General features: G+C 46.7%; 1 protein-coding gene across 4 annotated transcripts in view; it reads left to right on the top strand.

Annotated features, from left to right (window-relative positions):
* The window catches only part of glra1 (glycine receptor, alpha 1), a 94230-nt gene that overhangs the window by 45707 nt on the left and 34222 nt on the right, over positions 1-14301 (top strand). For all 4 annotated transcript variants that reach the window (XM_086222345.1, XM_086222344.1, XM_086222347.1 and 1 more), the window contains 2 exons: positions 4156-4223; positions 11996-12219. In XM_086222345.1, the coding sequence (XP_086078471.1) occupies positions 4156-4223; positions 11996-12219 (292 nt within the window). The remainder of the gene's footprint in view (positions 1-4155; positions 4224-11995; positions 12220-14301) is intronic.

Below are 14301 nucleotides of genomic sequence, written 5' to 3'. Positions count from 1 at the left end.
AGCCAGGGATATTAAATGCAAACTCAGTAACCGTGTGTGTGTGTGTGTGTGTGTGTGTGTGTGCGTGCGTGCGTGCGTGCGTGCGTGCGTGCGTGCGTGCGCGAGGCATTGTTTGACCTTAAATTGCATCAGCCTGTATCAAAATATGACTGTAGTGCACTTTTTTTAATCACATAACATTTGGTAACCCAGTGCTTTGGTGAGTCAACGTGGAACGTTCGTGTGACAAGCTGCCAAAGTTTGAACTGACATTTGTACGTGAGGTAGCATCAGTCAGCAAAGTAGATGAACCCTCTGTGTTTTACCAGCTTTTTCCGTGTTGGGTTCATACACTGCTCATATATGCTAGCAAATATTCACTTCAATGAGCTCAAGGTAACGACTGACCGAATAATGACACGCTGCCTCGTGCGTTTGTGTTCCCCAACAGCTTGAAGCTGTTTTTTGGTTGCAGAGTGAGATGCAAAGGAGCAATTATGGTAAATCATTAGTTTATAGACGCTAAAGCTCTCCTGTATGATAATGGAAAAGTACTGAATGAATGCAATTATACTGAATTAAAATCTAAAGAGGATTTATGTGGTTTTATCCCCCGACAGCATCACTGAATCTTTCTATTAGTAGCTGAAGTGAACAGTGATTGCCAGAAACAAATGAGCTTTTACTGTCACGAGTCTTTGTGCCACGTTTCCACTTGGCATTAACATGCTAGACAGCGCTGATGGGAACGCCACGAGGATAAAAACACACACACACACACACACACTCGGACACGCTGAGAGTGTGAGCAAGGTCAGAGGAAACAGCCAGTGGGATCCTCTGGAACCTGACGACAACAGTTAGAGACAGACAGCCTCAACAGTTCTAAAAATGGATGCGTGCGTTCTGATCGGCTCAGGTCCCTCCTTTAGGCAAACAGCATTCTGTCACCATTCTCCTGTGAGGGTTTTTGGTCAAATTTCCATTCTACGGCAGAAAATAAGTCTGTTCATATCATTGTGGTGTAAATGTCATCAGTGTGAAAGCAGAAGAAAGTGGGAAAATAGAAGCAACAGGAGCAAATCAGTGTCCTCGGGGTTCCGGATCCGTGCCGCAAATCAGCACTCTGATAAAGGACGGCGCTCAAACTGAAGGGGGGGGGGGGGGGGACAAAATGACGTCATGGACTTGTAAAAGCAGAAGCAGGGAAGGGACACACATGCATGATGATGCACACACTGAAGAGGGAGCCAATCAACACACCTGAGACACGCACACACACACACACACACACACACACACACACACACACACGAGGGCAGGAGTTTCAGAAGTCCAACAACCCAAAACAGAGACGCCTGCTGGACTGAGATATTTGTACTTTCAGGTGTTCGGCTGAGCCACAGGCCCGGTTGTGCGACATTATGAGTGAATGAGTTGTCGCACCTTCACTGTTGGACCAACAAGCAATGAATGAATGAATGAAGATCAGGCGTGAGTGACTGCACAGCTGCCGGGTTTAAACGAGGCAGGTGAAGAAGTTGAGGTTGACTCAGCGTGTTTAGCTTCTAAAGTCAATATCCCTCCTCAGAAGAGATGTTTGTTTGGCCGCCCTCCATGCTCCTCGCCGCACCTCCACTCCCGCCGCTCCGTAATCGCATTTGTGTTTGTACAACCTGGTAATACAGTGAATCGATGGAGTGGCCGCAAAAGGCCCAAATGCTATTTACTCTCACCTTGACTCGCTCGTCTGAAAACAACCCTGAACGTAATGTCTCATCTCTGAGTGGAGAATGTGGAGGGACTATTTTTATCTCAGCCGTGGAGGTTATGCTTTTATTTATCTGTGAGCAGGATTACGCAGAACCTCAGCGGAGGGACGGAGGGCGAGTCCAGGAAGAGCCCATTATGTTCTCAGCGCTGCAAGGAGGCCGGGCTTGGTTGAGAATTACTCGCACATGGACCTCACAAGGAAAATATCAGGCGTTCTTACAGTCATAACAAATGTATAATTGCTCAACAAATATGTTCCACACTAAATTTGATGGTAAAATGTCAAATGATTTTCACCTCAAGTAGGTTTGGTGATCGGTGAGGCTGATTTTTGGTGGAGGGTTTGACCGTCGGCCAAGGAAGCAGCCCATCGTAGCTGTTTCAAAATGTTGCTTTACATCTTGGGTCGTTTAGTCATAGCGCCACCTGGTGGCGTCATCTTCACCTGATCTACAGCAACATCCTGTACAGGGAGTGTGTATTCTCTAGCACCACCTAGTGGGGGCAGGAAGAGATGCTTGCACTTTAGATGAGTCCGTTTCCTCATGTTAAATCCAAATATTACCGGGTTTCAGCTCCCTCTCTAAATAACACACACACACACACACACACACACACACACACACTGCGACGTGAGCAGGTGTGGGACGCTCATCATCGCTCGCAGCTTCAATTAGGACTCAAGCGGGGGGGGGGGGGGTGATGCGCTCTGTGTGCTACTTTTACGTTGGGGTTGGCTGAGGACTTCTCTCTCAGAGTCCCTGGATGACATCATCTGGTCGAGGCAGGAGGTGTTTGCTGTCCCGGTGTCCTCGAGTTGGACATTTCTCCGAACAAATGTGACGTTCCACCGTATTATGGAGGAGTGGACGATGGCGGTCTCGCCTAAGTGCCCTTCTAGGTCTCATTATGAATTCCTCTGAAATGCCACCTTGTGTTTATTGATATTGCCTGCGTTTGACCGACAGGGCTTTTTAGTCTCAAATGGGATGTGAAATAGATTTTTCATTTCCAATTTTCTTAAATGGTAATGGGATGTTTACACATTGACCTTCTCTGTGTGACTCTGGAATCAACTTCCTGTTATTATCAGGCAGTGGGCCGCTGTTGGCGTGTCTGAGTGGAGAGCAGGGAGAGTTTGGCCTGCATCACCAGTAACACTTCCTCACAGCTTCTTCCTCCTCGTTTACTTCCTGCAGTCTGTCATGAAGTCACTACTCTGCTGCTACTGTATATTGCCTGCTCTCTCTCTCTCTCACACACACACACACACACACACACACACACACTCAGTTTTACTGGAGAACAATGAGCAGTTAGCGTTTCGTTAAGAAGATGAAAGTTGAGACTTTACGTGTGTTTGGCAGGTCGCAGCTTTTCCAGTTCTCTTAGAAGTCCAGTTCTTGGAGCACAACTCCTTCTTTTGTTTCTGATCTGGTATCCCAGCTGGGTGAATAATGACGACTCATCTTATAAGAGTACTGCTGAAGCAATGTTATTTTCAGGTGTGTGTGTGTGTGTGTGTGTGTGTGTGTGTGTGTGTGTGTGTGTGTGTGTGTGTGTGTGTGTGAGCGCACGTGTCAGATTAGACTGGCCACGTGTAAAAGCATCTAATTGGGAGATCTGTGCACACATTTATAAATCTGATTCCTTCCAAAATCTCTTCAATTTTTTGTTTTCCCACGTTTACAACTCTAATTACACACACACACACACACACACACACACACACACACAGTGAGATATATTTGCACACATTTTCAAATAATATTGCTACAGCAGTAGATAGATACATCGTGTATTTATCTCCTGAAGGGTTAATTGGATTTCAGTGTCAACGGCTCTCATCATCGTTGGGAAGCCAATCAAACCACAGCATATAAAAAGGGAGCTATGGAGTCAGAGACATTAAATGAACCAGCAGCAACTAAAAACTAACGTCACGTATAAATAATAATAATAATAATAATGAAAGTTGGAGTCTCATAAAAGCTCTCTGAATGCAAATGTTTCTCTTTGTCTGCTGGATGAGGTAAAAGGAAACTGCCTGCTATCAAAGAATTTCCTATTAAAACTTTATAAGGGCATATTTCCGAGTCATGTTTACAACTTCTTTCACTGCAGCAAGAAACCATTTTAAACGAATGAGTACGACTTTTACTCACCAGTCGAGCGACGTGACAAACTCGCCGGTCCTTCAACAGAGCGCTCCAAACTCATCTCGGTTTCTCTTCCTGTGTTGAAGCGTCGACTTCCTGTTGATGAAATGACGGACTCTCTTTCTCCAGCTCGGTTTATTGATCTTTCTGATCATTTCTCTGACCGTCGACTGTTTAACCCTTCATGGATGTTTAAAATCTCGCCATTAAAAACTGAACTTGCCTCTCTTCTCCCTCTCTGCAGGTCCGCCTGTAAACGTAACCTGCAACATTTTTATCAACAGTTTCGGGTCCATCGCTGAAACAACAATGGTGAGTCCACTTGTTCTTGTATCACATTGTAATGGCTTGTGTTTACTCCTCACGTGTGTGTGTGTGTGTGTGTGTGTGTGTGTGTGTGTGTGTGTGTGTGTGTGTGTGTGTGTTCGGAGGATTGTGCGCTTCTCCGATGCTGCTCAGGTAACTCAGCGCTACAAAATGACTGAATTGACGTCAGCGCAGACGCTGGCCCCGTCTGAACCGTGTGTGTATTTCTTTGAAAATGAAAATGAAAGCCCTCTGCCCTCAGTGGGTTTAGAGATGTGTGCGCTTCATTGTGCCGCCTCCCATTTCCACCTCTTCATTTGAATGAGCGCATCACCCCGGCGCTCGTTTGCACAACAAGCCGTCTGCCGTGCTGTTGTGCCTGTTTAGGAGAGATTGAAATTTACATTTGTTTATGACACAGACAATTCATTAGCGTTAATAGAACCACGCATCAACCTTCACTGAGAGCCACGCACCCCGCAGGTGTGTGTACGAGTGTGTGAGTGAGTGGGGTAGGGCCTCAGCACCCACCTACAGAGACGCTACAACACCCAACATGTGTCATCGTGTCAGCCAGCCGGGTCAGGCCTCTGCGTCAGGCCTCGGCGTCACTGCTGAGGTCCAACACTGATGGCGCAGGCACGAGGGGCCCTCGAGCGTCGGTGTTTGGCGTTACCGTCTGAACGGAGCAAGTGGTTTTGTCTGCGTCAGCATGAGGCGAGTCAGAGAATGTGTCGTGGTCACAGCTGGATGTGGCAGAGGGACGTAAAGTTCTGAGATTTGCCGCTGAACTGAAGGTCATCAAACGGAAGCTGGTGCCGCTGCAGACAAGGCTGCACTCGCGAGCCGCGTGTGTGAGAGTCGTGGCGATCCGCCTGACAATCAGAATGCTTTGTAATTTAAATGTGAATCACTTCCTCCGAAGCCCCAGAGCCATGAAATGTAACTCATCTCTGCAGTGTGAAAGTTGATTGCATTCGATTGAATCTCCCTCTTAACTCAGACCACAGTTGTTGCTCCCGACTCAGATTCTAACGGAGAGTTCTGATCGGGACCTTGGGTTTGCCTGCAGTGAAGCACACTGGAATATTCCAGTCATTTAGCATCCAACAGTGTGTGTCATGCTGACAGGCCCGCCGCTCTGCTGCCGGATCTACCAATTATCCGCCGCTCACTCCTCCCTCCTCTTCACATCATGTGATTTCCTACTTTTGTGTGGTCATTATCACGATGGCCACTAGATGGCACTCATAAGTTAACAGCAAGCGTTCTGACCGAAAACGTCACATGGTCGTGTGCTGTTGACGGGCGGGTCATTAAAGCGTCGTGGGTGCCCTCTGCGGAGTGTGGGTGGAGCCATGGACCTGCAGGAACCCCAAAGGTTACTGAAGAAAACCGCAAGCACAGGATGAGGAACCAGAGCCGGTCTCCCTGCTGCTGCTGCCATGAAATACTGAAGTATCTGCTGCTGGAGCGGCTTCTCCCCCTCAGGCGTTAACTCATCATCCTCACTCCAATATAAAAGATTTATGATTTATTACTAAATATATAATTTCATCTTTTTTGTGAATGGCTTATAGGAACTACGCTGTACATCCCTGTTGTAAAATGATAGAATAAAGTAATATTGAACCCCCAGAGCTATAGATTAGATGCTGGGAAAGGAAATTGACTCCCAATGCCTTTAAAGGTTAAGAGATTGTCATACTCCATATTTTTCCTGACTCTAAATGACCTGGTGGGTGAAAAGGACACAAAAACCGGTGAATTGATGTTACAGTTGCCTCGCAGGCAGGATCTTGAACAAGTTTTCTTCATCTTGAAGTCAGCGAAAACCAGGATTCCAGATACAAAACGGGAAGGACACTGGAATACCTGAAGAGACATCAGGTTGGGCTGAACAGAGGATCCGACCGATGGCGCAACTGAAACAGAGACGATAAGAAACGGCTGATGTACAGTTGTGTGTTGCTGTCGTCTAACCAGGTGAGCCAGCTTTCACCAGACCAGCTCCACTGCTGGAGCAGCTTGTGTGCTGCCATGGTGAGCTTCCTCATGTGCTTCCAACAGTTGCAGCTGAAACGGAGCAAATAGTTTTCAGGGCTGAGCTCATAAATGCTGAAAAACAGCTTCATTTATAATTCTGACAGGAGCTCAGACAGCAGGAGGAGATGATGGAAAGGCACTGCTCTGATCTAATGGACTGGGCAGGTGAGGAGGTGCTGGTCCAGCCTGGGATACCACGCAGGCCGTCTGGCTGTGGGCACCTGCACACGTGCAGGTTACGGCGTCATCGTGAGGCACAGCTATAAATCAAGCCTGCTGCTGCATCCACATTCAAATTAGCCTCCTGTACAAGTGAGGATGAAAACATATATATGCAACATTTTCACCAACAAAATTCTGATTTTGTCCACTTTTTTTGTCTGAAAATGTGGCGTCACAATTCATGCCCAAATTTGTGCAAGGATTTTTTTCGGACATGAGATCTTTAACATTTTAAAATTTTTCAGATTATGCTGAGACCACATGAATGCCACATAGGACTGATGAACTGAAATGACACAGGAGAGGAACACCAGGACACACCATGGAAGAGATTTCAAAGTAAAACAGGAAGTCAATAAAAGCCGCCTCTGAATTCAGACAAACATGATGTTTTTCAGAGGCTGAGATCCTCTCACTGACTCCAGTTCAGGCAACTCTTGCGTTTTTGGGCTGAGAGAGAAAATTCACCTCATAAAACAACTTTCAGAGCTCTGATGTCATCCCACACTGTGACTTTGCTCGCAGCCTTTCAGACAAAGCAACACGTCAATCAATTTGTGAATGCCTGGATGCATCTGCCCGCCCACCGACCGCCAGTATCCGCGTGGTTGGTCTAATCTCCCAGAGGATGGATTAGAAACAAAAATCATACTGAAATAATTGGATTTATCTGGTTTCATCAAACCAGAAAATCCATTTATGAGATCAAGAAGTGAAACTAGAGTGAGAAGGAGGCTGAGGACGATGTCTCGATGCAGTGGTGTTGCAGTGTGGAGCTCTTGTTTTTAGCTCGGACGACAGGATCTCTCCATCCTTCACATGCACACGCATACACACACACACACGCACGCACGCACGCACGCACGCATAGGGCTGCTGAGGCTGGAGCACCGTGATAGATGGAGTCGGTAGAATGGTGCAGTGCTTGTTGAAGTCCCGGTGGAACACAGCTTTATTCCTGTTTCAGCGCTCTGTCCGCTCGTGCTCTTTCTCACTACTATACTACACACACACACACACACACACACGCACACACACATACACACACATTCAGGCACGCAAATGCCCTCTTTCTGCTTTCGTCTCTGTCAAAAACACACATGCACACAAGTCAACATCACTAACTCTCTCATCGCTATCAGAACCCTTAAACCCCAAACAAACACACACACACGCGCGCACACACACACACATACACACACACACAGATACCATGATTTTTTTTTGTCTTTCCTGGAAACTGAATCACATTATGGAACAGCAGGAGCCAAACAAAGCTAGCAATCGTCTAAGTGACAGAAAGTAGTAATCATCTGCACAGCAAATTAAAATGAAAAGACATTCAAAGCCAACAGGAGGGGAAGAGGAAGAAAGAGGAATATGAACAATTTTAACCATCTTATTCTGCATAAAATCACCAAATAATTCCTGAAGCAATTAAGGGTGAAAGTTTTAAGAGAGAATGTGATTTTCTGAAGTTCCACTCATGAATAATTCAAAAGAAGGAACAGCCAACACTGAGTTTGGATTGGAACTCCCCACCAGGATAACCCTCCAGGTTCCTGTGAATCCTCTCACCTTTGAACTGTCTTAAAGTCCACGCTTTCCTTTTCTTTTCTAAAGTTTGGGACATCCACAAATATTTAGTTGGGAAATAAGCGGCTCAACAGCTCCGTGACCAACCATTGTCGACGTTGTCCATCAGCGCAGTTTGAACTTTAACGCTGGGAGTTTTAACACTTAAAGGATTTTTTTTTTTTTGGCGTGGTTTTCTGTGGCTCATTTGCAATCAGTTGACAGACGTAAGTGGCTGTAAAACCTCGGAGGAAAGGTCAGACGAGTCTGTTTGCTGATGTTTTATTCACTTGGGCAGATGTCAGAATCAACTTCTCACTCCACTTCAAAGAAGCCAAGTAGTTTTACTTCAGGACTGTACTTTTCCCTGTTTTTCACGTTTCATTTACTTATTAATTCACTTCAAAGGCCATATTTGTATCCTTATTTTCTTTTCATTGTTTATTATCAATTTCATTATTTTTATCTTTGATGTCAGTTGAGTAAACTATCGTTTATGTGCCGTTTTTCTCAGCTAAAGACACATCTCCTTTAGTAGGGCTGTTGTATGTCTTGTTAGATGTCGTGTGGCGCGGTATTGTTTTTATTGTGTATTGTCATTGACTCACGTTGTGTTCTAGTGTTTGTAGGAGTTGCTGTGCAGGGTCTGAATGAGCGAGTCGAGGATATTCAAACAATACTTCTTACAGACTGTTCCAACTTAATTTTAAAAAAAGAAGCAGTCAGTGTGATTCAGAGTCTCGAACAGCAACAAAATGGTTAAACGTCCTTTTCACGAATGACCTTGGAATGACAATTTTCACATTTCCTTGCTTCTTGTGATCTGTTGGTGTCAAACCCAGGTTTTATTCACTCTCTCCGGCTGAGTGTGGAACTTCTTTACCTAAAACTGCTGCGGCTTTAATTGCATGGCCGCTGCTCTCCTTTATTAGAATCAACTCAGTATGCAGGGAGAAGTTGGCTGTTGAGAATGGATCGGCCATGCTGGTAGAGACGTGTCTTATTTGCGGGCCACACAGTGAAAGCGCCGTGTGAGTCGAGCCGATGCGCTGCCATAATGTGTGTGAGCCCTGTCACCTCGTCCTCCTCCTACCTGAGCAGCATCCAGGGAGCCGGCGTGATGTTATGACAAGCGTGGAATTAGAATGCGGCTGCTGCTCTTTCTGTAGTTACTGCAGTTGTTGTTGTTGTTGGAGGGAGGAGAAGACAAAGAGGAGGCAGGATGAAGATAGCAGGCTTTCATGCGTGGTTTACTGCCTGAGTTTAATACAAGCTGAAATGAGTGCGGTATTGTGTAAGTACAGCGTCTCCTCAGCTAATGGTTCCAGAGCAGCACGGCGGTGGTGGATGGTGATCTCAGGGAAACTCTTAACAGTCCAACGACTTTATGTCTGGATATTAAACCCGAGTATGAACCTACAGACGTCGGAGGAGTCCCACTTTTTACTGCACATATGCCCACGCCCTGCAGCATCTTCCCTCCATCTTTAGGAGGAGATGCCTCCATGTCAACGGAGAGCTGCTTTAGGAAAGCAGTTGCTCACATTCGTCTTCCGATTGTGAGTGAATCCCTGCAATAATGAATATGTACACTTGAATTACTTTCCCTTCATTTGAATCCTAGAAAACACTCACCAACAAACTGACTAGTTTTACCCAGACGGACTTGGAGGGAACTGAATTGCTGTTTATAAACACAATGTTCACAATGACACCAGCGTCATGACACTTGTGTGTAAACTGCTGAGTCGCCAGCGCTTCGTTTGCTGTCAGCGAGACTTCTGCGTTCTCCCGGTCCAGCCCGTACCTGCGATGGTTCTCACTGACGAGCCCTTAGAACCCTGATGTATTTGGCTGAGCAGTGAATTGACATTAGCAGCATAACAAATGGAATTGCTGGTTCATTAGCAGTTAGCAGTTAGCTTTGCTTCCTTGGGTTCGGGTGTCATAGGTCGTGATGCACCATGTGTATAAATGATGATGAGGTCGTTGAGTGAGTGCAGCTACAGGACGGAAGCCTGAAGAAGAAGGGATGAAGGCTGCTACAACATCACTACTATTTTTCAACGGGGACTCGTGTGACAACATAATTCATAATTGTCCTCAGCGACTCGACTGGTGACCTTTCCGAGTCGCAGTCAAAGGTGTTGATGAGTGATGTCGCTGGCGTGAGCTCATACGTACCTCTCCTCTGTATCCGTCCCCTCCATCAACAGACGCCTCTCTCCCCGGTGCCATTTCAGCGTTGTTTATCATATTCTCACACAAGAAAACAGTGGACTGATTTATTAAATCCTAAAGGTCGAGCTCATTTGTTTTCATGTGAGCTATTCAGTCCAATAAGCAGTGATAAACAGCAAAGGTGTCTCGCCAAGGCTCATTGCCATGTAACAGTATTTCTCTCTCTCTCTCTCTCTCTCTCTCTCTCTCTCTCTCTCTCTCTCTCTCACTCACATGCACACACACACACACACACACCAATGTGGCCTACTGCTCCTTTAAATGCCACCTGCCAGGACTGCTGCCATGGCCGTACCTCTACGTATTTCTGCTGCGCCACACAGCTTAATGATGGCTGCAGCCCAGCCAAGGTGGACTGGCTCCATGTTCTCAGAATAACTGACAATTAGGGCGATGGAGTGGACGAGCTAAATGCCACCCCGCCACCTCTGATTGGAAACAGGGGGAGGGGAATAGAGGGGGGCTTACAATGAAGCTGAGGGGGAGCCGCTGTTAAATATGTGCACGATCGATCAGCAGCACCTATAAGAGGGAGGGAAGATGAATTCAGTTTGTTTCTTTAATTTAGGTGAAAAGTCTTTTCCTAAAGGAGATACGGTGTGATGGTTATCGTCGGTGTGAGTTATTTTGGATTGGGTGTTCACAGGGGTGCAGTGATACTTGACCCATAAAGTCTATTTTTCCTATCAAGTATTCACAAATAGGTGTCTTGAGCTTACAGAATTTTTTTCCACCTCTGCTTTGCTTGTTTTTGGCTCCAGAATGCAGAAAAGCCAGCCACGTGTATTTAGCTTGAAGCTAACAGCAGCAAAACTGTCCTTAAACGTCACTGTAAAGACGTCTTCTTCTTTATCCAGCCGTACGCTCAGAAAGCCACAAACGTGCTGACATCAGCTGGTATGGTTTGTGTGCACGGGGAGCTGGGAACCATTCAGGGTCACTGGCAGCTGCTCAGCTCTGATCAGAGTAGAAGGTCGCATCCACCGTAGTTTCCAGGTCTGAAGCGGATGTCAGGAAGCTCGCTGGCTCCTCACTCGCTGGCTCCTCACTCGCTGGCTCCTCACTCGCTGGCATCAGCAAACCTCCGACATTCTCAGGGAGAGGATGACCTACAGATGAAGACCCATGAGCAGCAACTGCTCGGCCAACCACAGGACTCCGTCCATCACTCCACCTCTACATCTGCCGGTATCTGCCCCCCCCCCCCCGACAGGTTACAGCATCTTGAGTCAGCAGTGCGCTGACCCTCGGCCAAACCTCCTGTCCTTTCTTCCTTCTTCCCTCATCTTTCCTTTGCACATGCGGTGATAAGATGTGTTTGTCAGTTGCTATTTTTGGGGGGGGGGGGGGGGGGTGTAATTTAACTTCCCCAGGATTCTGCCTCACCTGCTTCAGAGAAAGCAGCTGCGTGAGATGCAGGAGTAGAAAGCAGTCAGAAATGAGATGCTGGTCTGTTTCCTGTTTCTGTTACTATCCGATTAGCTTGTCCCTGTGTGCTTTTTGACTTTTGGAAGATGTGTTTCAAGTGTTTCTGTCTGAGGGTTGGGCAGACGAATGCTGGCTGGGCGCTCAATCATTTGAGGCGTATCGAGCCTCCACACACTGCTCAAGCTGGTCATGTCGGGCCAGGGTCAGGCCTTCTCCCTTCCTCTGATATTGTTTCTGCTTGTGTGTGCGTCCTCGTCTCCTTGCAGGACTACAGAGTGAACATCTTCTTGCGACAGCAGTGGAACGACCCTCGGCTGGCCTACAGCGAGTACCCAGACGACTCCCTGGACCTGGACCCCTCTATGTTGGACTCCATCTGGAAACCTGACTTGTTCTTTGCCAATGAGAAGGGGGCCAACTTCCACGAGGTCACCACCGACAACAAGCTGCTACGCATCTCCAAAAATGGCAACGTACTTTACAGCATACGGTGAGTTGGCGAAACGAGGAGTTGTTGTCCGAACGGAGGCGTCCGTCTCAAAGCTCTCCTGTCAGCAGTTCGCTGTGAAAACGAGTCAAGCTGTAATATTATTATGAATTATATATGCATATTAGAGAGTTCGACCAAGATTCACAACGTTGAAATGTCTAATCAAGTCTTTCTCGTGATGGAAGCCCTGACTGCGGGCAGAAAAGGGACCCTATTTGAAGCATGACACAAGCGAGGTAAATCAAAATAGTATCCTTCTTATTTAGGTCCGACTCTTTCAGGCAGGTGATTAACCTGTTCAATGATCCCTCTGTTTAATTTTCCGAGGTCATGTCGCCAGTTTTGGTGTGGCTAATGTACTGTTAGCCTTCTGGCTAGCTAAACAAGCTGAGCCTCTGAACTAATTCGGCCAATGAGGTTGTTTTCCACGTTTCTCTGCTCTGACAGGAGTTATAGAGCAGGTTCTCTACAGCAACCGTGTTGGCTGATGTCATGGCTCTTCACCTCTGGAGACGTGGGTCTTCCCACTTCCCAGCTGCATGAATGCACTTCTGGACCCGAATAGCAATTAAGAGTTAAAAGGTAAAATGGAAAAGTGTCAGCAGACAACAAAGCCTCAGAGTTTAAAGGTGATATGAAAGCAATCACTTATGAAACTATGATGGAGGAGAGCAAGTCCTGCTCTGACGTCCTGTTTGTTGCATTGCAGAAACCTTCACCCTCTGCTTTCGAGTGCTCTTATTTCATCAAAGTTGGAGGTTTTTATTTCCTCCCGAGTTGCACTTCCTTCTTTTTTTTTCTTTGTATCTCCAAGACATCCCATTCAAGGCTCTTAGAGTTATAGCCGCCTTCAGCCGACAAACCTGTTAGCCTGCCAGGGCCTCCGCCTCCTGCTTGCTTTTATTGCCTTTGCTCAGGGGCGAATGAGAAAACGCCAGAGCAGCCACAGTAATCTACTCAGCCTGTTAGTATTCCACTGGCAAGTCTGATCCCTTATCAACCTCAGTTTTCACCTTCATGTCCAGCAGGAGGAGGAGGAGGAGGAGTCAGATCGGCCCTTTACAAATATCATCAGAAAAAGGATGAACCCCCTCACTCCCCCGTGACCACTTTCATTTTTTAACTTGACAACATCAGAATGAATCCTGCGTTGATCAGTTTGATCTCAGAGGCGACACCAGCAGCTCGGGGTATTAAACCATGGGGGGGGGGGGGGGTAAATGTTGTTCACGCTGTTTTTTTTTTTAATGTTTATCTCTCATCAGTCGAGCGGCAAAAGAAAAAGTCCTTGATTGGACGACCAGATTCACATGTAGTCCGATCTGCTGCTATGCTTCAAAGTTAAAATGCGGGGCTGTGTGTATGCGTGTGTGTGTGTGTATGTATGCGTGTGTGTATGCGTGTGTATGTGTGTGTATGCGTGTGTGTGTGTGTGCGTGTGCATGCGCGCACACCTGCTTCTCCCCCCACCAGTTTTCATTGAGGAGTTCTTGCATGAAAAGACCAAGGGCCCCTCACAGAACTGCAATTCCCTCTTTCAGTAACACCAGCCCTCCATGAACTGAGAGTTTTAATTGCTCACTACTAACTAACTTACTTGCTACTAACTAACTTGGCACAGCATTGGACTTGTTCATTCGCGCTTAAGTTTAGACGTTCCTTCAAAGCAGATTAATGTCGCAGAATTGGTCCAGACAAGACGTGGGGACTCCAGTCTGAGTTAGATTGAGGACTTGTGACTTGCTGACAGTGATAAAAGACTCGACTTGACCTTGACATGCTAGCCATGACTTGAGACTTGACTTAGACTTGCATGCAAAGACTTGACAAGTCATTGCTTTCTTCGTTGATATGTCAATTATTTAAAAAAAAAAAAAAATTCGAACGGATGTGTCCTCTTGCTTGAGGGCCGACCTGGAGACCTGTCATCTGGCCAGAGTTTTGGCAGGTCGGAGGCGCAGCTGGCACCGCGGTTCCCCAAATCCTAAAAGTTAGTTTCAGAGAATATCAATATGGACTGAGCACAGAAAAGAGCAGCTGTTTGCGAGGTCTGCGGTGCTACAACTTCGGACTCCTGCAGCA

This window comes from Aulostomus chinensis, chromosome 13 (assembly GCF_037954235.1).
Source record: "Aulostomus chinensis isolate RoL2024-O1b breed Wild chromosome 13, RoL_Achi_v1.0, whole genome shotgun sequence".
NCBI lineage: Eukaryota > Metazoa > Chordata > Actinopteri > Syngnathiformes > Aulostomidae > Aulostomus > Aulostomus chinensis.
The sequence above is the reverse complement of the archived record's forward strand: the minus strand, read 5'-3'. Positions and strand labels throughout refer to the sequence as shown.